This window comes from Homarus americanus, unplaced genomic scaffold (genome assembly GCF_018991925.1).
Source record: "Homarus americanus isolate GMGI-L3 unplaced genomic scaffold, GMGI_Hamer_2.0 scaffold44003, whole genome shotgun sequence".
Lineage (NCBI taxonomy): Eukaryota > Metazoa > Arthropoda > Malacostraca > Decapoda > Nephropidae > Homarus > Homarus americanus.
The window spans coordinates 102,287-129,125 of record NW_024721005.1 but is presented as its reverse complement, the minus strand read 5'-3'; the positions used below and the strand labels follow the sequence as shown (position 1 = coordinate 129,125).

The following is a 26,839-nucleotide window of genomic DNA, read 5'->3' as shown; positions in this document are numbered from 1 at the left end:
CAGCACTAAATCTTACTTATAAGGCCGTGGTTGAGGCAGGAAAGATACTACCTCTAGTTTCTGGTTTTATTAGTGAAGGGTTCCAGGGTAATCAGGTCAACCTGTAAACTAGCTGACACAGTACAAGAGCCACCCGATCCACTGCAATTATAACAAAAGTGCTGCATCGGAAGAGAGATGAATCAATTGTGACTCAATATTCTATTTAACATTATAAAAAAAAATTTAATAATGATGTCAAACCCAACCCTACTAATTCAATGTTTAAAATATGATTAGCTGAAATTTTCAAAGTATTATTCATACCCAGTGATCATTTTAATTGTCCTACATTTGTCAGTCACTTCTTACTCACTACAGGGGCACACAATAACTGGCTTCTCAATTAACATTTAACAACTATAGGGAGCACCAAGTGATCTTTAACTGTCCTGCAGAAAAATGATCAGTAGTTCTGTGTTGGGAGACTCACACTCCACTAACAGATGGTACTACAGAAACAGAATTAGTTACATAACACTTAATACATACGTACACACAATTTTGTGACTCTCAATTGAGATGGAGATGGCTCATCTCCCTTTTTATATTTCTAAGGCAGCACAACACTTAAATTCAGGGATGGCAAGTTCCTCTACTTAATAACAAAGCTCTGGTCTGTCATAAAACTGAAAAGCTAAGATGCTAAACATGGTCCAAACACTTACTGTATATGTATTACAAATGTCACAATAAAAATAAAATACATAATTTTTTTCTGTGTTTTTGACTACCCTTCAAAAATTTATGGTGTGTGGATCACCTTCATGTGAAATATGGGTATCTGGCATGACTCAAGACGTATCATCTCAATCTCTGTGAACATGTTGACGACAATGGTTATCTCTGGTTTGCTTACCCCTCCTCAGCACACAACAGGGGCATGGTAAATACTGTACAAGCAAAATAAGAAAATTTACAGTTTCTAATCCTTATTACACCTTAAAAATTTAACTGCCCACATAAAAAAAAACAAAAAAAACAATAGCTGAATAATTATTATTGTCACATGACTGAAACAGTCACCATTGGCTGCCAAGTGATAAACACCAAGGGTAAAAAGTGAAGGTTGCCTCTACAACATACAAAGAGATTTAAATACATGTCATGATACAAGATGCAAGTACCTGTAGTACTCAAAATTATCTAAGAAAATCACTATAAATTATTTTTGTTGGCAAAGCCTCAATAAAAGCAAATTGGTTCCCACATGGAAAAAACTGCATGTAAACATTATTCTGACATCAACATACTTTACTCAATATGGTCCTTTAGTTTCTCCTAAGCTGCCCTTCAACTGCTTTTAAAAAAGAGAATTTGTTCCATTTATGTTTCACCTGTGCTAACTTTACATGTGTAGTACAGTACATTGATAGAGTTGACCTGTTTGTTGTAACTAAACAGCTATATATTTCTGGAATATTGAGGACACTTGTCCTTGCATCAGTATTTGTGATACAGCTGACAGGGATATTATATTCCTCTTTTATAAAATATCAAACCTGGTAAATTAACATGTTAACATCACCCATTTGTATAAAATCTCATCTGAGCCAGTTGTTTATATTTCAGCTTGATTTATTAATTATTATATCTTCTATGTACAGTCGGGATCAAAAGTTCGCTCGCGTCCAAAATAAGCAGTATCGACCCCAAATGAGATGAAACATTCAGCGTAAGTCAGTACAGAGACTCATTCCCATGACTTAGTTTCACCACAGGGAGTGATCTTTTGTCCCCGACTGTATTTTTAACTTTTCATAAGTAAACACCCAAAGATGACGTACTAACTTGGCAACTCAAACTTATAACTTCATTTTGTCATAAATATCTGCAAGATACTGTAGACACAATCTTCACAGCTATAATTTTCAAGAAATAAATTTTGAACTACAGTATATTTCTATTATTCCACTAACCAAACCATTAAATTATGGTAAAATAGGTCCTGAAAACACAAGGAGACACATTATAAAACAAATATATCGAATGAGTTGTAAGCTACATCCTTATATTGTTCAACACATACATTGTCAAATAAGACCAAAGGGATGAAGGGCATTAGTGCACTTCCCTGGTCATCCTTCTAGGAGCTCCAATGATAACTGTTTTGTCATTGTAAAAAGTACATTTGGTCTATTTCTCTTTTCTTTTACTAGATCAGAACTTTCTTTATTACAAGTCTGGCCATCACCTGAATTAAGGCTTTTAAATCTACTGGCATATCATTATAGAGACACTGTCAACCAAGCAGTACTAGATGTACTGATGCCAATATAACAATGTTATCAATTTGATTGTAAGCACATTGTGTTGCACTTGATGTTTTCACTTTCAAGTAACTTCTTTATATATGTAATATTTTCAAATCTTAAATGATCTAGCATGACTGGAAACAGGCCTGGGGATGTTCAGTATATAAAAAAACTCAAATCTGTTAAATGAATTGAAAAAATATTGCAGACTATAACTGAGGTTAAAACGAGTCTAAATACAGTTTTAAATAAGAGACTTACAAAAATAAAACCTTGGCATGTGAATACAGACATGAAGAGGAAAGTTTTATTGATCTCCAGGTACATTATGATAAAAATTAACAATATTTAATTGTGTAACATACCCAGTAACATCTAGTCAAGGCGCTGCTGTGTATCAAACCTGTCTGTTGCAATGACCCTCAACAAATGGCAGTTGAAACCCGGGGTTAACTAAGTACCCCTGTTATAGCTATAACATCATTATAAAAAATTTCACAAACAGTAAATCCTGACTTTTAACTTAACACAGTTTTCCTCCTCAACCACAGACTAATGGTCCCCAACCTCATACAGTTCCTCACACTTCTGTAGTAACTTTAAAACAGGACTAATATTGTAAGGGAAGAGGTTTTTGGACACCAGACGGTCAATGGCAAAGCGGAGACGGATGAGAACGGTCATGACCTCCTCCAGTCTACGACCACAGTGGGACGCAAACTCATGCCAGCTGCGGCGAATAAATTTGAGGTAGCGAAGCAGGTAAAGGAGGAAGGATGTCTCATTAGACACTAAGAGGTCAAGGAGCACATCATGTTCTAGGTAGATGGTCTCGAGGAACACCAGGAAGGTGGTATGAGGGTTGACACATGCATGAAGCTCTGGTTGTTGCCTGTAACAATAAAAAAATTAAATAAATTAGATTTCATACAATGGACAAGGTCCCTTGGTTCCTCCATCTTATATCTGGCTTTCTCCTGAACTCTTTACCCATCTCACCCAGAAACTGTCTTTCATTCTATTTACCCAATGTTTCTATACCACCTCTCAGCTCAATATCTTTACCCATCAACCGCTACCTAAATAACTGCAGCATTTTCTAATTTCATTATAGCACATACCCGGTAAATTCTATAAATTCTAGCTACATCTATTTCTAAGATAACCACTGCAATTGTCAGTATTTTTTGCATCAAAATTATTATTAGCATAAGTTCCAAATAATTTGACATTCCTTCCCATCATATGATATCCTATAGCTTTTATGTGTCTTCCAATAAATGTGAAAAACAATGGATACATCTCTGGAATACGTTATTTAAACAAAATAAATACAAGTTTTTGTTTTTTTAACATGACATACCAACCTGACTGTATTTTAGTATGGTAGCTAATCAGTCAGAGGGTTGAAATCCTCCTCATTGGTCAAATCAAGATGAAAAGCCCATAATCAAATGAAAGACCTATGTTGGAACCTAAAGCCTCTACAGCCAACGAAATAATATTCGCAACCACCTGGTCAAGAAGCACAGAACCAATGAGTTCCTTAACTTTGACCCTCACAATTCTGAAAAATGCAATATAACAAATCCTGAAGTTTGTGATGGGGATCCATACACATACCTAACAAAATAGGTAAAATTCTCCTTAGGAACAATTAAGGTATCCATGAACTAAGACAGACAGCATAAAATTAAATCATAGCAGTTTATCAACAGCTCAGAATTCACCAGGTAACAATATAACAGGTCTGGGAACAATATAACAAGTCTGGACACAATATAACAGGTCTGGGAACAATATGACAGGTATGGGAACAATATAACAAGTCTGGACACAATATAACAGGTCTGGGAACAATATAACAGGTCTGGGAACAATATGACAGGTATGGGAACAATATAACAAGTCTGGACACAATATAACAGGTCTGGGAACAATATAACAGGTCTGGGAACAATATGACAGGTATGGGAACAATATGACAGGTATGGGAACAATATGACAGGTCTGGACACAATATAACAGGTCTGGGAACAATATGACAGGTATGGGAACAATATAACAGGTCTGGACACAATATAACAGGTCTGGGAACAATATAACAGGTCTGGGAACAATATGACAGGTATGGGAACAATATAACAAATCTGGACACAATATAACAGGTCTGGGAACAATATAACAGAGTCTGGGAACAATACTGAAACAGGTCTAGAACAACTAACAAGTCTGGACACAATATAACAGGTCTGGGGAACAATATATGACAGGTCTGGGAACAATACTTAATGACAGTAATAGGGAACAATATAACAAGTCTGGACACAATATAACAAGGGAACATATAACAGGTCTGGGGACAATATGAAGGTATGGGAACAATATGAGCAGGTCTGGACACAATGCAATAACAGGTAACAATATAACAGGTCTGGGAACAATATGACAGGTCTGGGAATACCAGGCAGGTATGGAACAATATAAAGGTCTGGACAATATAACAGGTCTGGAACAATATAACAGGTCTGGGAACAATAGAACAGGTCTGGGAACAATATAACAGGTCTGGACACAATATAACAGGTCTGGGAACAATATAACAGGTCTGGGAACAATATGACAGGTATGGGAACAATATAACAAGTCTGGACAGGAAACAATAAACAGGTCTGGGATAAGCAGGTCTGGGAACAATATAGGTCTGGAACAATATATGAGTCTGAACATCAGAACAGGTAGAAACAGATACTGGGAACAATATAACAGGTCTGGGAACAATATAACAGGTCTGGGAACAATATAGCAGGTCAACATTAGAACAGGTTGGGAACAATAGAACAGGTCTGGAACAATATAACAGGTCTGGGAACAATATAACAGGTCTGGGAACAATATAACAGGTCTGAGGTCACAATACAGACAGGTCAACAATAGAACAGGTCTGGGAACAATAGAACAGGTCTGGAACAATAGAACAGGTTTGGGAACAATAGACAGGTCTGGGAACAATATAACAGGTTTGGGAACAATATAACAGGTCTGAAGACAATAGAACAGGTCTGGGAACAATAGAACAGGTCTGGGAACAATGGGCATATAACAGGTCTGGGAACAATAGAACAGGTCTGGGAACAATAGAACAGGTCTGGGAACAATAGGAACAGGTCTGGGAACAATATAGACAGGTCTGGGAACAATATAACAGGTCTGGGAACAATAGATTTGGGAACAATAGAACAGGTCTGGGAACAATATAACAGGTCCAGGTCTGGGAACAATAGAACAGGTCTGGAACAATAGAACAGGTCTGGGAACAATAGAACAGGTTTTCTGGAACAGAACAGTCTGGGAACAATATAACAGGTTTGGGAACAATATAACAGGTCTGGGAACAATAGAACAGGTCAACCAGGTCTGAGAACAATAGAACAGGTCTGGAACAATAGAAACAGGTATGGGAACAATATAACAGGTCTGGGAAACAATATAACAGGTCTGGGAACAATATAACAGGTCTGGGAACAATAGAACAGGTCTGGGAACAATAGAACAGGTCTGGGAACAATATGACAGGTCTGGGAACAATATGACAGGTATGGGAACAATATAACAGGTCTGGGAACAATAGAACAGGTCTGGGAACAATAGAACAGGTCAGGGAACAATAGAACAGGTCTGGGAACAATATAACAGGTCTGGGAACAATAGAACAGGTCTGGGAACTGGGGAACAATAGAACAGGTCTGGGAACAATAGAACAGGTCTGGGAACAATAGAACAGGTCTGGGGAACAATAGAACAGGTCTGGGAACAATAGAACAGGTCTGGGAACAATAGAATAGGTCTGGGAACAATAGAACAGGTCTGGGAACAATAGAACAGGTCTGGGAACAATATAACAGGTTTGGGAACAATATAACAGGTCTGGGAACAATATAACAGGTCTGGGAACAATATAACAGGTCTGGGAACAATATAACAGGTCTGGGAACAATATAACAGGTCTGGGAACAATATAACAGGTCTGGGAACAATATAACAAGTCTGGGAACAAATTGAGGAGTACAGCTCACACTTTGCTGGTAATGATCCCAATCACTGCCAGTTATAGTACACTGTATAACCAAATCTGGCTGTTAGACCCTTGAAATATTTTGTTGTGTCCTCATACACAACAGAACAAAAACATTAATCTATAGAAGAGGAATATTATACACAGGGCCAATTACCTCAATAAGACCTTAATAGCAGAGGTTCATCTAAGGTGCAGGTAGTTCTCCATTTAAAGCCAAATTTTAAGATCCATTCCACCCCTGGAGACCCCAGAGTTGAACCTGATGACTTTGTCCTCCGAGTAAAAACTCACACAATATTCATTGGCTGTCCTTATGCTTTAGACTTTACCACCATTGGTGAGTAGAATTTTTGTTTTACATTCGTAAGTATTATTTATAACATATATGAACAGTAATAAGTGTTACTTTCATATTCTTATATAGAGAATGACGATGTTTACACATATGCAATTACATACATTAGCGTTCCCAATCCATTTCGTTTTTTTCTTTGCCATTAGTGGTTAGCTACTTCTATTGTTCCATTTACAGTGGTCCCTCGGTTAACGAGATTTCGGTTAACGAGTTACCTTCCAGAAGATTCTTGACTTCGGTTAACGAGCAATCCCTCGATTAACGAGTTTCTTACGAGCCGACCTCAACATGTTTTCGCTTGCATTTGGCGGTCCACCAGCTGTAGTATTAGTCCGCCAATACTGTAATCGGTTCTAGGGCTTATATTTCTTATCATTTTAGTAAATATCAAGAAGTTTATAGTATTCAATAATTTTAAAAGTTTAATATTAAATTTTTTAGTTATTTTAACAATTATTGAACATAATTGAAGGTAAGGAAACTAGTTTTATGCGCGCCATCCAGCCTGTCAACACACCAAACAGGCGCCAGGCTCTCTGTCTTTTCAGTGGAGGTAACATCTTGCTTGAGACTCTCCTCAACTAAATGCTTTTTTTCTGTGTTTGCAAGCAAATTATTGGTCATTTTGAAATTTATTTTACATATTGACAATATATTATGCAGTGCAGTGTTGATTTAAAGAAAATAATCTTGAATTACACCAAGTGAACTAAAATTTTATGGGTGAAATGGCACCATGGGGTGACTTCTCTTCCACCCCAATGCCTTCTCTTCTCCCTTCTCCTCCACCCCCATTCTAATTCCCATCATCATCATCATCCAGGAGCCTTCTACATACACACCTCAAAGTAAGTGTACTTTTCTACCTTTTTTGTTGAATTTAGGCAAAAAATTTACCCAAAAACACATTGAAACAATGGTTTCGGTTATCGAGCAACCTTCTAGAACGGATTGTGCTCGTTAACCGCGGGACCACTGTATTAACATTAAATAACATTACAGTACTTAAAATAAACATATTAATTTTTTTTACATTAATTTTACTACAGCTACAACCAGGGTCTTATTTTCTTCAGTTTCTTATGTAGAACCATCGTCACTCATGAAAACAATGCAGTATCTTCTCCTCTTGTGTGTTTTAATATTCTAAGTTTAATTAATGAATTGCATTGTTCATTTCACATATATAAACATTAATTTAATCAGATCAAATACATATTCTGTAATAAACAACAATGAATCTTTTGTACATATTCTTAATAAGATAAATGATGCTATGTTTCCTTGAGGGCGCAAGTACAGTATACACTGGCGTTCCACTATCACTCTTTTTTTTCTTTAACATCAGTGGTTACTTTTACTGTTCATTAAACAACATTAATTAAAAAAAATAATTTACATTAATTAATACAGCAACAACCAGGGTCTTACTTTCTTCAGTTTCAGATGGATAACTGACATTATGGGTGTAAACACTGACAACAATAATGGTGTCCCATCTCCTCTTGGGTGACCTTATTATTATTGATTAATTATAATTAATGATTCACAATACAATGATTCAACTTTTAACATATGAAGAAAGTTTATTCCCTTTAATGTTTTTTGACTTCATAAATATATTTTTGTCACATTCTGTATGTAAGATTCTGTGTACATGTAAAAGTATAAATAAAAAATAAGAAAATTACTGTATGTATACAGTGTATCTACCTAAATTTATGAGTTGAAAAATAACCATAACAAAGCTCACAACTTGAAGGAGAGGGATAAGGGATGTGACTATAGTCATGAGTCTTGTGTTACTGTTACACATAAGTGGGGTATGCTATAACGAATCTAATTGGTTCTAGAACCTCGTTCGTTATAGGATTAATCCGTTCCAGGCCCCCAAATACAACCACTTAACACTGAAAAATATAATATAAAATTGTAAAAAGTGTAAAAAGTGCATAAATATGCATCTAAACCCCTGAAATAAAGAATATCATTAATACTTGTAATAAAAAAACAACAAATTAGTAAAAAAAAAATTAAATAAAATAAAAAACAATAATGTTCGTTGTAGGAGTTTCGTTCGTTATAGCATTCTCAATTTTATAGGTAAAACCGTCCGTTATAGGAATATTCGTAGTAGAAGCCATTCGTTATAGCATACCCCACTGTACAGGAAACAAAACTATTATAAAATACCAAAATATAAATATTATCACAAATATAATGTAATGGCATACTGTACAAGGTAAGTCAGCAAACTTACAACTTCCAGTACAGTACCCGGTTCCTATTTCCCAGAATTTATAACCATACCACCTACTTTTCTTATGTTACTGTATTTAACAATTGTGTACAATCTAGATGAAAAAATGTGGCCAAAACCATTAGGAAAAAGCTAAATGAAAGTTTAACACAACCGCTATTTGCACAGATGCTGGCTGCTTGGGCATAGAAATGTAGCCCAGCTGGGATGCAGCCGGTGTCGACTCCTTAGCAACGCCCCACCACACTCCACTCTCTCCTCCCCTGCTCAGCGTACAAAGAAACATTTATTTCCTTTATGTGTTTGACCTTATTATACAGTAATTATCTCATTTACTTTTTTTTTACAATATGTATGTAGGACTGTGTATGCATGGAACCGAGTGAAAAAAAGGTACAAATATCTACCCGAAATTACAAGTTGAAAAATAACCATGACACCTCACAGCTCTGCTTGGTATGGGGAGGGCTTGGAGAATGTGGGTACAGTGATAAGTCTAACTTGGCAACAATGCTGCCAGCAATGTTAACAAATGCAAATGAAAAGAAAATTATCTGTAAATCTTCCTTTGTTACAGATATTTGCAGATTTAAAGTGACATATGTAGTGAATGAGGTTCTGGTCTTCATGTAGCAACATAAAGAATGACTAGGGGTATGGTAGGCAAGCCTAGGATAAAGGAGCTTATTGGTAAGGTAAGCTTACCTCATGAATGTACCAGGTAGCTATCATTCACTGCAAATACCCATAGAAATACATGAATTTTAACCCCTTATAAAAACTATGAATATATAGTTCAACCCCTTAATTTTTGCAGGAAAATTTTATCATAAAAACTTGAACTGTACTCGAATATATATGGTACACAGTATGTACGCACTTTATTTTTGAAGTGTAATTTTTTTCTATACACTGTACCATCAAACTTTCCATTGTAATAGGAACATAATAAATGCGTGAGAATAAGTTTGTCTAATGAAACAAGCATAACAGATAATATTTTTTCTTTAGGGAAGAAAAACCATAATGCTACTTTAAGGAAAAAATTTTTGTGACTTCTGACACCAAATACTAGTCGAGAAGTGATTAGCAGTCCGATTTATTCATGTAGGACCATTATTTGACTTCATTCCGGCTACATTTGGGTACATTTGGGTAATTAGTCGGACCGCTTCCATAGTGGTGTGCCTAATGTGCCAAGAAATAAGGTACAGTAGCTATGTGTGTCATAAATAAAAGCAGTACATAATGATGTTCTTTGATAACCCACTACTGTATGTGTCACAATAGAGAAAGTCAACTATTTCCACCTTCTATGCATCAGTCTTCCTCAAGAAGTCAGAGAACTGTACAAGAGCATCACACTGCTGAGGAAGCATAAGAAAATTTTTATTATTTTAGAGATTTACAGGACAGTAAAACTGATATCCATAAATTGATTTGAGCTGACACAAATACAGTAAATTAATGTACTGGTGTAATAGAAACAAGAAAAGTGCAATTGCTATTAAAGAGGTGACAGCTCATCGATAGTTACAGCAAGCAAAGTTTTCTTGGTATCAAAATGTTATCCTAACTACTGTAGTATGTACAGTACATAGTTTTCATATATGAGTATCATTTGTTAGTTTAAAGTGTAAGCAATAAATAGAAGTCATTAATCAAAAACCATTTCCCCCCCCCCAATTCAAATGTTGCAAAACTTTCTCTGGTAGGAACATATCAGTATTACCAGTGTACATAAGAGTAATATAGCTATCTAGTAAAAAATATAAGAAACATGTCTATCTTGAAGATTTTATAAACAATTTAGGGAGCCTGATACATCTCATATATCTGAAAAGGTGACTTGAATGTAGATACAGTATGAAAAAGTTGATCTTCCCTCATGGGTTTGTATACTTACCGATTATACTTGTAATACATAAGCAAGTTCTAACACTAAAATCCTCCAGGCAATCCTTGCCTCCCCAACTTGTTTTAAAGCCCACATGAACCCATGTAAGATATCCTCCATCCAATATCCAAGATAAAAGTTACCTGAAACTACATTTCAGACCAAAACAGAGGATCATCTTGACCCAAACCAACAATTGGAATAGAGAGGACTATCATATGGCAGCCGGACTAATCTTAAAATGGGTAATGAGGCAGAGGCCAGAAGAGAAGCAACTAATCACTCTGAACTAATAATGTTGTTAATTCTAGCCACCATTACCAAAGGCATATGAGTTTTTATTTCATAGATTTTGGCTGATAATATATGAGATGACCAAGACAGCATTAGGTTATAAAATGTACAGTACAAAACAGGTACTCCTCGACTTACGACCATCCGGACATACGACCACCGCAGTCGTATAAAATATTTTTCAAATTACGTATTTTTGAGTCCCGATGTTATTGATCGCGCTGTGTACAAGTACTGACAAAATTTTCGGTTGTAATTCACTTTAAAATGGCTGGCAAGCATAAAAGTGAGAGTTCTCGTGGTGCTGAGAAGAAAAAGAAACACCCATTTTAGATTTTCTATGTATTATTTTCGCCTTTTCGACTTATGACCAATTCGTCTTACGACCAATTCAACTTACGACCTGGTCGTCGGTCCAGAACCCCGTCATATGTCGAGGAGAGACTGTACATACATTTTGTGATGAGAATGCAACCACACTATTGGTACAGTACAAGTAAAATAATTCACCTGGAATTAAAATTTATACAGCCAGTCCTCACTAAACAATATAACAAGAGGGATAAGTTTTGTAAAAGTTGTGCATAGCTACAGTGTAAATTAGTATAGTGGAAGCAATTTTCCCATATACATACCCGGTATACAGTAAACTGTATTGTTATAAATGGAGGATGTTTGTGGGACTGATTATCAAACACTTGACAAAACTAAAACTAACCAAACTAAATATGAAACACATAATAACCCAACAAATCAATACAGAATATCACTAATGTATATTCAAATGAAAACAGGAAACCCTGTTATGAACAGATCATGTTCCACAATGTTGTTTGTAAATTGTTTGTTCAGAACTCTGGACCCAATTTCTCTCAGGCACAAATTTATAAATGGTGGTTGCCTATTTCACCTATAATTTAGCTGAACTATTGTACAGTACACTTACAGGTTCAATAAGCAAAATCTGGTTGTGAGGAAACTGGTAGTTAATGATATAAAACCCCACATTTCCACCAATCTGGCATGGCAGGAGGGAATGGGGTAGAGAGAGAAATACTGTTCATAAATTTCATGTACTGGTAACTAAAAATACCTATTGTGAGAGTGCATAATTATACTGTATATGGTGAGAAATGCCTGTACAGAAACTTAGTGAAGTACTCTACTTGTAATGTTCTAAAGTGGAGCTTTTGATCATCTAGAGCTGCATCATATTGTTTAGGATGTACTGTACTGAAAATCCAAGAAACAGCCAGACTTTAAGTCAAGGAAGTGTTTACCCAAATTTCAGTACAATATATTGTATTGATACATTCCATGTAAAAGCACCTGCATTAAAAATATATTGTATTTGTTAAGAATGCCATTGCCTATTTAAATAAAGTTCCTTAAACAAAACTTTCCTTAGCATTCACTGGGAAGCAAAATTTCAAAGGAAAAGTTTTAGAATTTAGGAGTACAGTACTGGATAATTTGTAAATGTATTACAGTACCTGATACGGAGGCCAAGTCCTGTGAAGATGTCGAGACCACACACCATAGACTCAACCAGCCAGTCGTCCTGATCGGCAAATAGCCGTACCATCCACTCAGCCATGGGAGCCTCAGGGAGGAATGGTAATTTGGACTTCACAAAATCATCCACTTTCCGAACAACTTCTCTTAAACTACGTTCAATTATGGCCATATCACTATCCTCTGATCCTGAACCACCAGATCGCGAGGAATTCTCTGAGGAAGAATCGCAACGAGTCTCTTTCACTGTCACTGCTATAGCTTTCAACACAACCAATACCACCTTGTGTAGTATTGTTCTATCACCTTGGTCTGTACCACTTGCTGACCCTGAGCTGGGTCCAGCACTGGTGTCCATAGCAGAGCTTTGATTCGGCTGTGATCTGTTTCCCGCTGACCCCCCACATGGCACACACTCCAAGAATCTACGATCCTTGACAGCACGAATCAGGAGGTGTGCCAAGTTACAAGGCTCCTCTGCTAATACGTCCTGAAGGGCCAGCGTACTCCCATAACACAAGACCTCGTTATAAAGATCTAACACTTTGCGCCACACTATGGTATGGGTGTGTCGCGTTAACGGAGTCATGAGGCGTTCTAATCCTGAGTAAAATTCTTTTGTATCGGTCACTGATAAATTGGCTTTCACTGATATTAGAGACTCCCATAATGTTAAAAAAGACACAATAACATGTTCTCTTTCCAAAGTAAATTCATTCACTAATTGAGTTAATCTCGCCACTAGGAGAAACCATTTACGGTCAAGCTTCTTCGTGGCCATATACTTTACTTCATTTGCTCCTTGAGTATCAGCTGGAGTCAAAGTGATCTTAGTACATTCTGGAGGTTGGCCAGACTCTGCTTCAGTTCCTTCTAAAGGATGTTCATCAAGGTCTTTCCACTCTATAACTCTTCTTACAACTTCAATTGAATGACCAACCTCTATCAGGTTAGCTGAAATGGCAAGGTTTTCAACTAACTTTTCTAAGACCAGTTCACCAGCTCGGCCACGCAACATAAGAAGCAGTGAAGACAAGGCACGGGAGGCAGAGTAGCTGACATACTTATCCTCTGAGGCCACAAAGCCAAAGAGAATATCCAACACTGCACCCTCATTATCTGCCCCTGCTGCTACCACCTCACTTATGCGAGAACACAGTACACCTCGACTTTGTTGACGTAATGAGACCTCAAAGAACAAGGTGAGCATACTAATGTAGAGTAGAGTCTCATCTCGTAGTCGCAGCATGTGTGCCACAGGATGAGCAGAAAAGCAGTCGTTGCAAACTGCCAGAGTATGGAGGATGTCGGGCAGCTGCAGGGAACACAGACATTTGCGGATCAGCTGGGCATGGATGATCTCCAGGTCTCTCCTTGGCAGCAGCTGCCCCCCACCGTCATCCCCAGAGGGGGGCAACTTTGCCCTTTTCTGCTGAGGTTCTACCATTTTCACATGGTTCAAGATGATCACTTCACACTGGCATGATTTCTGTATCTATCCTCTGTTCTGGGATGCACAAGCACTGGCAGATACAGCACGTGGGCAACCTCCATAGCAACAGCTTGGAGAGCCCGTTTATCAGGACAGGAAAGCCTCCGGCTTATGTCGTCCTCTGCTATTTAAACCAATCAATCCGTGCTCGGTGAATATGACTTCTGAGGGGTTGATGGTCATAACCCCTCACTTCTTGGCAAATACACATCCATTAGCACCTTGGTCCCCATGGCCTCCATCTACTATCTTGCAGCTGCCCCATACATAGTCCTGAAAATACAGAACACAGTAAAAAACATATTGTTGAAAAAATTAACATCTTAATGCTGTAACACTACCGTATATATTATTCCCTAACTAATGAGGTAAAGTTATATCTTTAAAGTTACATACTAGTACATCAATAAGTTTTAAGAGTGAAATGTTTGAAAAGCAAAATACTGTACTTACTGGAATTGGAATAAATCAATACAGAACAATATGCCTAGACAATGACACATGGTAGCTACAATACAGTAGCCACTAAACTGTGAACTATAATAATTTCTAAAGCTTTTGGGAATAATTATGAAGTATAAAATTCCTGAAGCAATGGGCATAATCAAATGCAGATACTGTACTGTACAAAATAAAAAGGCATTCACTGAAAAATATTAAATTTTGAAGAAACATAATGTTTGTCCTAAGAAACGAAAAATAGTACAAGTTGGTCCCACATCTCTAACACAAAAAAATCTGGGGATACAATACACCCAAATTCATTAAGAAGGATATAGGTCATATACATGACTGCAAGATATACAGTACTGTACTGTATTTAATGTGTAAACTTTAAAGGTTACCCAAATTAATGGGTATGATCATCAAAAAGTTGACACCATTACAAGATGACTGACTGTCTGATGCTGGTCTTATATTTTATCATAAATGGGTTTTACTATAAACAGCTCACCAATTATTATTTTTCATGGGCAGCTTTCCTTGTACTGTAGTAAATAGCTGGGTGTCTAACAAGTCAATGTCCAGTGATGATAATGAAATTTCATTCCTGATCTGACCTGTTACCTTTAACAGTTTTTTTTTTTTTTCTTGGGGGCGAGAGAGGGACTAGCCCACCCGAGCACAGGTCACTGACCCACATCAGGGACTGGGGGGGCCTACTTGAGGATGCATCTGTTCTGCCAAGTGCTTTCTTTCAGGATATCATGACATTAGCTGATTATTCACATGGAATTTGGTGACTATTAAGTGTTGTATTACTGTGAGATCACGGATGGATGTAAAATATAATTTCAGCTATATCCCTGGATAGTACATCATGGTGATTCATTTTTTCAGGAAGATTATTAAATATCGTTAAATAATGATGTACCGGTACTGTACATGAAATCTGCTGATAGTATTAGCTATAGAGTACATTTTGACAAAATTTTAAATCACAATAAAGTACGGTAAAATAATCGGTGGTAATATAGCATGCGGTCTACAAAGGTATCTTTAGTCTAACCTAACCTGACCTAACTTAACCTAAGCCACCTTATATATCTTGTAGTCCTCATGCTATAGTAGCTCCCAATAATCTTTTTATTAAGAATGTGACTTTGTGACATTAGAAGATTATATCAATGAAGTTTAGTAACCTGTTTTGACTCAATTAGACATGGTAAACATCCATGATGACCCAGCCTGCACAATGCTTGTTCAAATGGCTCAGGTTAAAGATTTGTGTGACAGGTAATAAAGTTATTAAGTCCACAACTGTTAGTTAAATTTTCACTAATACCAGTACAGGTACAGTACTCTACAAAACAAGTACCTCCAAAAATGAATCAATATGTAACATTGTTATTTCATTGTTTTAACTATAAACCATCTTGCAGAGAGGTTGTAAGCAAAATATGCAAACAACTTATGATTAAATGATAACTTAAGTTCTAGCACTTGCTTTAATCTTAGGCATTCCCTCCTGGGGTTTTAGTCTGGGTTAAAAAGCTTTGGTACCATACCAGTACTTACTCAGAATGTTTTAACTATTATTTTTGAGTTTACACTGTTACAGAGGCATACAGGGTCAATGAGACACTAAAGATAGGGAAATTATAAAGCATAATACCGGATACACAAGGAAATTCTAACTTGGCTACCATGAGTACTGAGTTTAGCTAACTCATAATCTGTATCGTTTAGGCTACTACTGGTCCGCTACACCGGTATAACGAACTTGTTCTATGGAGTGGATGACATCATGACATCGTCAGGAATGAAATACAGTACAGTAGTCTTAAGGATAAAAAAGAACGAAGATTGAGAATATTGGCCAACGCATATACAATTAGTTATGTTATTGTATGTTAATGATACTCTGGATGGATTTGTTTAAAAAGTCATGACCACACGGAAACAAGACAAGTATGAGTAACGTAACGACTTGATTATGTGTCACCCAATATTCACGCTCTTCCTATACGGTGTATATATACAGTATATATATATATATATATATATATATATATATATATATATATATATATATATATATATATATATATATATATATATATATATATATATATATATATATATATATATATATATATATATATATATATATATATATATATATATATATATATAGCTATATACGACGGTTAGGGACCCAAATCCAGGTCGTAAGTCCGAATGGTCGTAAGTCCGACATAGATATAAAAATAAATAATAAAAAATCTACAATGAAATACAGTACAGTAAAAGTAATATAATAATGAGGAATGGATACAGTGTGACTGAGCACTTACCTTTAATGTAGTCAGCTGAATGCACATGGGGGCCCCCATAATTTTCTAATTATACATGGAGACTACATTAACTGGAAACGTTTCGGTATAGAAAATGCGTGTGTCATTTGGAGAAAAAAAAAAAAAAAAAAAAATGGTCCAATAAATTCGTAAGTCCGAAGCGATTAAGTAAATCAGTAATTAAGTAATTCGAGTTCTGGCTGTATGTGTATGTGATATGTATATATATATATATATATATATATATATATATATATATATATATATATATATATATATATATATATATATATATATATATATATATATATATATATATATAAGTAAATCACTGTAGGTGCACGTGATCCAGGTATATGCTGATAACCACAAGGATAAAGAAAACATTAAGTTCCCAAGCGTCCACAAAAAAATTTAAATTACACCATGTCATATTAAGTTTTTTCTGTTTATTATACCGGGGGTTCCGGCTAGGAAGGTAGGTAAAGGTTAAGTAGGTTTGTTTGGTGAGGTCTTATAACAATGTTTCTGCTGCTTGTTTTTCATATCAACTAAGGTTAGGTTAGGTTTAATTTAGAAATAACCACTTTTAAACACATTTGCACAAACTACGACAGTGTTCACTATATAACACAGTGAAATTGCGAAATTTTTATAATCATGTTCTATGAAAAATCGGCCACAGGTCAGTCGTCAATAATTACCGGTAGCTAATCTAACTTAACTTAACTGAACTTACCTTAATCTAACCTAACCCAAGCCAGCCTACCCTGGTAAATTTGCAGTTTCAGCCCCAACTACTTCTGGACCAAATATTTTTATTTTTCCCATGGTATTTGGTCTGATGCATACGAATTTGACATTCATTTTCGTCGCAAATGAGTGGTTGGGTCGAGGAAAGGGGACGTGATTGCTGCCCGTATCATCATTGGGTATGACTTTGCTTGGGAGATTGGTATCCCCGCTTCCCCTGAGCAACGCTCTTGTGCATTATGCAGAAGACCCGACAGCAGCACCCTTATCCACTGCCTCCAAAGATGTCCCCACACACAACGCTTCCGTGAAGCCTGCTGGACCACCACTCCACGACCCCCTGACGGAGACACGATGATCCTCCCCATACTGGCCAGATATTATGTAAATAATATTGATTATGTGTTAAAGGAATATCCTTCCTTCCTTAGGCTTTAGTAAGCCCCTTTATAATATTTATACTGTATATACTTGTCACACTTGCCAGATGCTTCTGGTGTTATTGTACAGGGGTACCTAGTGACAGCACTAGGATCCCGCTTCCTCTATCAAGGAATAAACAATTGAAATTGAATTGAATGAGTGGTTACCGAGTTATCACAAAATTGCTCTAACCGAGTTGAGGCTGAAACTGCAATACAGAAAGTGTTATACTTACTTGAATTTTCACTTATTATACAAATTTCGAAAGGACTCTTCACTGACGGAGATAAAACAATCAACTAAATAGTAATGCTATGACAACTTTACGAGTTATTTGACTTCTTCATCAATGACAACCACAACGTCTATCTTCTACAAAGTCCTATCAACACCACCATCACCCATCTCACATTTGCCTTCCACACATTCCTGATGCTCTGTACGGTGTTTAAGTATTGGAACCTGGTTACTCCTACATCTAAAACAATAAACCTCCACTTACCACAGACTGACGTGTGAAAAATTGTGTTCCCCGGAGTAGGTGAGGAGTCTGGTTGATGCTGCTCTCCGCGGTCCAAACTCTCCCGACGCATCCTCTTTAATCCTTGTTTTAACACTTTACACGTTTATTTCCCGCCAGACACTACACTACACACTTTCATTAATCCCTGTTGTATCCCTCACGTTGACCAGGGAGAGTTTACGAGCACTGGGGAATGTGTGATAGGCCTTGATCCGCCGATAATCACCCCTGGTAATTGGGATGTTCACCACCACCTCGCTCCTCGCCGTCAACTGAGTAACCAAATTTCATCTTTGTTGTGTCAGAATTTTTAGTCTTAATTTTATATTTTTTATATGAATCCCAATGAAATATAATCAAAATACATTCGGTATGACGAATTATGCAGATTATTTATATTAGGATGATATAAAAAATATAGTTTTCGATGTGTGTGGTTCCTTGTGGTTGTCCACTGTATTCGAAGGAGTCATCAAAAATAATATTAAAAAATAATTTTGTTTATTTCTCCTCTCTAATAATGTAGCTACGGTATCAATCATAATTACGACGATTCCAATATTGTTTCTCTCGATTTATAACACTACAGACTAATATATACGAACTCGTTAACCTGATGTTCGTTAAGTGTTTCTATGAACATGGTCCTGAAGCAGGGATACGGACTAGGGTATCCCTTGGCTTGGCACGGGCATGAAACGGAGATGGGAAGCAAACCCATTGTCTCTTCTCTAGAAAGGCATTTACCTGTAATAACCTAGTACATCCCACGAAAGATATTTTATACTGCCGCATCACACTTTAGAAATTTTTATTGGAAGTAATTAAACTTAATGAAATGACGGTGAGGGTAAATGGTTGCTCACTTTGAATGGCTCGACCTAGCCTGGGGGCACAGGCATGGCTGAGCATCAACTTGTCCACTCTCACTGGAACCAACAATTTAACTGTATTTATGCCCATATTTAGGTACTGTAAAACTATGTCTCTGCTTAATAAATATTCAACAAATATTAGTTGATTGCGGTGGGGAGAGAAGTAGAAGCCAGTGGGGAAGGGTGGAGGTGTGGGGTGGGCACTGTTGTGGGTAGTGTCGTAAGAGTAGGTGACGTAGGGGTGAGCACAGAGCCAAAGGGGTGACCGGAGACCTCTATACTACGACCACCGGATAGGAGTGACCACGGGCCTCAGGAACATGTGGAATATTTTAACCAAACACTACACGGTGAGAGAATAAATGTCTTTATTTGAACTCAGTAAACCTCAAGATATGTCCCTCATTTTGAGTTAGTAAATCATGCAGCTTACCGGGTGTTAGAGGATGAAAATATGCGAAAAATCTTGGTGGAAAGTGGTGAGAATGTGTCAGTGAAGTAGGCCAGGCCAGAGGTGGTCGGGAAAGATGCCTGGGTGAGGGTCATGTGAACCTTGCTTCTCCCCTTCCGTCAGACCCCTCGCATCCAGCCCGCTTGCCTTTTCGTCGGTATTTTTAACACATGTATGTATCAAAACAATAACTTACTTAACGATCCATCATGTCCATGCAAGTTTATTGTATGGAAATAATGCATAATATTGAGGAAGAGCTGGGGGAGGGGAGGGGGGGGGGAGGTTAATCACTCGTCTGAGGCCAAAGGGTTTGATGGTATTTTTAAAATGTATATTACATGAGTAAGTCAAAATACCATTTTTTACTTGATACAGCCTGGCCAAAAACCTGTGGCAAAGGGTTAAAAATTGTACCGCGCGGTGGCGACTTTTCTACACATAGGGAACATCGCCATAATTGCAATTTGACCTTATTATTTTGTGCAGCTGTGTTGGAATTGTATAGGTAACAAACATATACATTATAAAAACAATAGAAACAAAGCTATTACGTATTAAAACAAATAAAAACGATAGCACAGGTATCACATATTAAAACAAAATTCTGATATCATGCTGCACAAATAAAAAATGCTTAATATCCCTGATATATATCATTTTAAACTCATATAGAATCACACTTAAGTGCAATATAAACTGTAGATAAACTGTGTATTTGATTACAATCTTTTAATTATACGCCTATGACAAAACATGTTTATATCATGCCGTACCTGCATTTTAAGGGTATTAAAGTGCAACAAAAGAAAGGTACACTGCATGATTTTTATAGGCCTACAAATAATCTCAATCTTCTTATGAAGGAATCATATAGTACCTATTTACCTCATACCCAAGAACTAAATAAACAAATAAAGCAATTATATTGTAATTCAAATAAAATGTCGTCAACAGCATTATATAATTACATAATTTATTAAACATTGTGAGTACGCATTAGTGAAAATCATAATTTGACTCACCTGATGATTCATATGTTAATTCATCTTCATTAACATCTGTAAATAACATGGTTCTGTCATCCATTGCAACACATATTTCCTGTGAAACCTGATCACCTTCAAACTATTTTATTGTGTTACCGCCTATGTTTGAGTTCCCAGCCGCTGTCTCCTGCTTGTCACTGTACTGGAGTTGTTGTGTCTGCCTTCTTCCATACTGTATTTTGTACGCTTAATTTTTTCAGCCCAAACCGATCTGGGTGGAGGAAGAAGGATCGAATCACTATGCTTAATATTTGCAAGTGGATGCCGATGAGTAGCAGGTGCATTATTTTGCCTAAACAATGCAAATCTTGCATCATTTACACTTATAAACTTTCCTTTCCCATAGAGAGTGCACACAAATGATTCTAATGACAAGATCACACCTGGAGATACAGTACTTCTGGATAATCCTCAACCTTGGAAAGGCTTCCTGAAAACCTTAGACTTTTCCATGATATCATGCGGGCGTACCTTTCCTTCTCGCATGGATGATGATGTGTAGTCACATCCTGTAAGAGCATGTATTGCTGGTAAGGCATAGCAGATGGTCTCTCCTAAATTAGCAGCGGGGCAGCAACATCTATATATCTACGAGAGTTGTTGCTTCTAGATCCAAGGTCCATCCAAACTGCCGTGGTACCAGTACCCTTTGCAACATGGTAAAGAAGGATCACTAATATATCTGTCATTTGCTCTAAAACTAACCTGGGCATCTGTCATGGTTTCCTTGATATGGTTCACATGCAAAACAATTCGCGTGTATGCTTCCTCATGCTGACAGCCAAGTTAAGGTGCAATCTGCCGAAACACCGATCCTCTTTTTACTTCAAGTTTATAACACTCTTCTTCTAGTGCTAGATAGATTTCATGACCGTCTAACATTTCTTTGTAGGTGCTCTTTTCCCATGAAGCTGCAAGGAATTTGAAGAGTGATGTCATGAATAGACCGGAAGACAGTGTTTGAAGTTCTTTGGTCGTTTCTGTTCAGGCTCAGCAATAACAATGTTGACCTCCGCCGCACCACGTATGTGTCGTTCATTGTCTTTGATTAATGGACATGTACAAGTATCACACATAAAGTCCACACGTCTAGCATGAACACACAACTTTGACAGCTGGACTTCAGCCATAGGCAGCAGGGAGATCTGACAAAGATTTGATGAGAACCATTACATCTACAAGCATCTACTATGGAAGGTGGCTGACTGTTTACTTTCAAGTTTCTTTGGGAGTACTGTACAGACTTTCCTGTTTTATTGATTAATCCATTAAGATGAGCCAGAGATGCAGGTACAGGGGTGATAGGGTAGCTCAAAACTTAAGAAAGATTAATATATTTTTTGTGGCTAGGTATAATAACCTTCTAAATAGGTCTCTTGTTGCTTGTATCTCTGGGATCTTCATATCTTTCCCAGTTAACGTAACCTTTACTCCCTCTGTTGCAAAGTGCTTCACTCTAAGCCGTGGTATTGGTTTTTCAAATCCACTAGCATCATTATAACAGCCGGTTACGAACTCATCACACCACTTCTGGTCAATATCAATACATTGTGTCAACTGTGCTTTCACTTTTTCTGAAACTGCACAGCCAGTTGAAATGTAATACAGATTTACATCACTAACAACTTCAAAGTGATCTCTCATAAAAATAAAGTACAACATTTAATGACAAAACCTTATCACTCAGTTATAATACTAACCACTACATTATATTTCAATATTAATTATATAGAATGACAAAAATACACGGAAATGGTTAAACTTGACAAGCTTTTCCTGTAAACATAGAAAATATAGCTCTCACACTGTTATGTACAATTTTTAACCCTTTGTTACAGGTTTTTGGCCAGGTTGTATCAAATAAGAAATGGTATTTTGACTTACTTATGTAATATGCATTTAAAAAACACCATCAAACCTTTTGACCTCAGACGGGTGATTAACCCCCCCCCCCAGCTCTTGGACTAAAATACATACTTTTACTTTTATTTTTATCCTCTTCACCACTGATCGGCTCGTTAGCCGCTTGGGGGATCGATCAAGTCTCTGTTACGCACTGTTGGCAAGCACTGGGCATGTACCGGCTCCTGAATGTACCTGAACCTGCTCCAGTGTTGGTCAAGTCTGGTCTTGAAAGAGCTCACACTCGGTTGAAAATGTTCAAAGGAGGGCCACCAGACTGGTGCCTGCACTTCGGCACCTCAGCTACCCTGAGAGATTGGAGCGCCTGAACTTGCCTAGCTTATACTACAGACGGGCAAGGGGGAACCTAGTTGAGGTGTATAAGCATCTCAGGGGGCACTACTCAGTTGAGTGTCCTTACTTGGAGCTGGCGGACGCTCGCCCCACAAGGGGTCACAGCTCAAGATTGAAGAAGCCGCAAGTCCAGAAAACCGTGAGGGCAAACTTTTTTGGAGTGAGGGTTGTAAACTCTTGGAACAATCTACCAGAGAGTGTTGTGACGGCACTGAGTGTGAGCTCTTTCAAGACAAGACTTGACCAACACTGGAGCGGGTTCAGGTACATTCAGAAGCCGGTGCATGCCCAGTATTTGCCAACAGTGCGTGACAGAGACGTGACCGATCGCCCGCGTGGCTAGCGAGCCGATCTTTTGGTGAAGAAGATAAATGAAAAGGAAAAGTAATCAGAGACGTGACCGATCGCCCAAGCGGCTAACAATCCGGTCAGTGGCGAAGAGGATAAAAGTAAAAAAAAGTAAAAGTAAAAGTCACAACACTTTCACGTTTTAGTAAATCGTCGTCAAGAAGCTGGAGAAACTCTGGACCAGTACCTGCAAGCACTGAAGACCCTGAGTAAGGACTAATTTTTAAGCAATCTCAGCCGAGGGGGCACGCAACAATTACATCAGAGATGCATTCATTAACGGATCTTCAAGCTCACCAAATACGACAGCGCCTGCTTGACAATAAAACACTCGACTTGCAGACTGACTGCATATGAACAGGCCCATACATTGGAGATGGCCCAGAAGCAGTTTATTTCATATATGCAACCTGACACTATTAATGCTGCAATGGCGTCTCCAAATCGGGAAGCAATTTTATATCTGCCTCGAAGCGCTTCACCTACATCTGCCCCAACTGACCAACCTGAATAGCCAGTAAATGTGGCTGCTGCCAATCTGAAATGTTTCTTCTGTGGTCTTGGTAGACACCCCGGCTCTAAGTGTCCTGCAAGGGATGTACTGTGTCTCAACTGCAAAAAGAAAGGCCATTATGATAAAGTATGCCGATCTGCTAAGTTCACTTCTGCAGCCACCTCTGAATCATTCTCGACATTGGTGACACTTTCTGCTGCATTTCCTGGCCGTCTGTCAAGGGCTGTGATGAAAGCTAAGATAAACGGAGTTCCTGTCACTGCACTCGTTGATATCGGTAGCTCTGAAAGCTTTGTCAGCTCTAGTATTGTACGCATGCATGGATGGAAATTCTTGCCTTGTGTGGGAAAGGTGTCTATGGCAAATAGTTCTCTAACCTCGAGGGCTCTAGGATATTGTATTACTAATCTGGAACTCAATAACACTAAGCACAGTGATGTTAGACTGTCTGTGATGCCGGACCTCTGTAGTGATGCTATTCTTGGACACAACTTCCTACAGCAGCACCCAGCGTTTCAAATTCCGTTCGGAGGCTCCAAGCCCGCCCTGACGGTGTGTGGGCTTGCTGCTCTTAAAGTCCCATTTCCATCATTGTTTGACTACCTGACACATGACTGCAAGCCAATTGCAGTGAAATCGAGGCGTTATTCACATGGCGACAAGAAGTTTATTGATTCTGAAGTGTCTAGAATGCAGAAGGAGAGCATAGTCGAGTCAAGTCAGTCTCCATGGCGTGCTCAGGCATTGGTGGTCTCATCCGAAGGCCACAAACGGAGAATGGTGATAGATTATTCACAGACAATCAATCGTTTCACCTTGTTAGATGCGTATCCACTACCACGGATCGATGACATGGTAAGGGAGATCACTAGATACCGTGTGTTTAGTACGCTAGATCTACGCAGTGCATATCGACAAGTGGCTATCAAACAGGAAGATAGACCATACACTGCATTCGAGGCTGGTGGACGTCTTTACCAATTCTGTAGAATACCTCTTGGTGTTACAAACGGCGTTGTTAGTTTCCAACGCATAATTGATGACATTGTGACAAAGGAGAAGCTAGATGGCACTTTCGCATACATTGACAACGTGACAGTGTGTGGTCGCAATAAGGCAGAACATGACGCCAACCTCAAACGTTTTTTACATGTGGTCAAAAGGTATTGTGGGGTACGTGTTGTTTGGTTCACACTCAGGATGGGATGGAGAAAGGAAACTCACAATGTGCTCTCTGTATACATGTTGTATTGGATGTACAATGCAGCTTGGTGCTGGGAAGGCAGCATGGTTACAAGCGTTGAGTAGAGAGAGCTGGTTGGTGAGGGTGCTCAGAAGAGGACCAGCTTGTGGGTCGCCATGCTCGCCGGTGGGACCGAGGACCGCCAGGCAGGAGCGGAGGAGGTGGTGTTACTTGAGGACTGGCTGTAGGTAGAAAGAGAGAGGTAGGTCACCACGAGGTCAGGTCTTATATAGCGGAGGTAGGCGTGGCTTAATAGTTGACCTCCATCATGTAAGGCGGCGCTGGTTGACCTAGACCACGAGGCATACACTGGGGAATTCGCGGGGTCGGCTACTCAGCGACAAACAGCGTTTGTAGGGGAGGAATCCACTACAGTATAACCTAACGCTAAATGATGACAAACGCAACTTCTCTCTGACGTCTGTTGACTTGCTTGGTTACACAATTAGTGATGACACAATCAAGCCTGACCAGGAACGTTTGAGGCCCCTCCTGGACCTTCCTGTACCACATGACACACTCACTTCGACGTGCTATGGGAGTGTTTGTACATTATTCTCAACGGATTACTGGATTTCCCGAGAAAATCCACCCTTTGGCAGAGGCAAAAGGTTTCCCACTGTCACGTTTAGAAATCAAAGCTTTTGAAGGCCTTGAACATGGCATCGCTGGCTCAGCAGTGACTGCTATAGATCCAACATTACCATTCGTTGTGGAAAGTGACGCTTCAGTTACGCTATAGCTCCTTCATTGAGTCAGTCTGGTCGACCTGTGGCGTTCTTCTCAAGGACACTCACAGCTTCGGAGCAGAAGCACTCTTCTGTCGAAAAGGAGGCCTACGCCATAGTGGAGGCATTGAGAAAATGGAAACACTACTTAATTGGGTAGCATTTTCGGTTGATCACGGATCAGAGGTCAGTCGCCTTCATGTTCAACCCCAAAAGTTCGATCAAAGTCAAGAATGAGAAGATCACTAGATGGCGAATTGACCTATCATGCTTCAGTTACGACATTGTCTATCATCCTGGCAAAGAAAATGCCTCCGCAGATGCGTTTTCACGCATGTGCAGTTCGGTATCTGCTACAGATGATCTACAGACTCTTCACAATAATTTATGTCATCCAGGCGTGACAAGGATGATGCACTTTGTACGGAGCAGAAATATACCATACTCTATCAGTGACATAAAGGCGATAACTGCCACTTGCCCTACATGTCTGGAACTTAAGCCGCGATTCTTCAGATCAGACTGGTACTCTCATAAAAGCTACTCAGCCTTTTAAAAGGCTGAATGTGTATTTCAAGGGACCTTGTAGTGGATTTCTCCCCTACAAACGCTGTTTGTTGCTGAGTAGCCGACCCCACGAATTCCTCAGTGTATGCCTCGTGGTCTAGGTCAACCAGCGCCGCCTTACATGAC

The 26,839-nt window shown here is 38.4% G+C and overlaps 1 protein-coding gene across 1 annotated transcript; it reads right to left on the bottom strand.

The window, feature by feature from the left end:
- Window positions 1–54: 54 nt before the first annotated feature.
- Window positions 55–18,945, bottom strand: LOC121861303 (protein lines-like). The gene is made up of 3 exons (XM_042358944.1): window positions 18,662–18,945; window positions 12,672–14,458; window positions 55–3,186 (listed from the first exon to the last, which is right to left on the bottom strand). Exons 2-3 carry the CDS (start codon window positions 14,138–14,140, stop codon window positions 2,847–2,849), a joined length of 1,809 nt encoding a protein of 602 aa, XP_042214878.1. The 5' UTR covers window positions 14,141–14,458; window positions 18,662–18,945; the 3' UTR covers window positions 55–2,846.
- Between the last annotated feature and the right edge of the window lie 7,894 nt (window positions 18,946–26,839).

Bases quoted from the DNA above. Each gene is read 5' to 3' on its own strand.
- LOC121861303 (XM_042358944.1), bottom strand. From the start codon at position 14,140: ATGGTAGAACCTCAGCAGAAAAGGGCAAAGTTGCCCCCCTCTGGGGAT. The intron at 3,187-12,671 runs GTACTGTAATAC...TTATTGTTACAG, and splicing joins GGACTTGGCCTCCGTATCAG to GCAACAACCAGAGCTTCATG.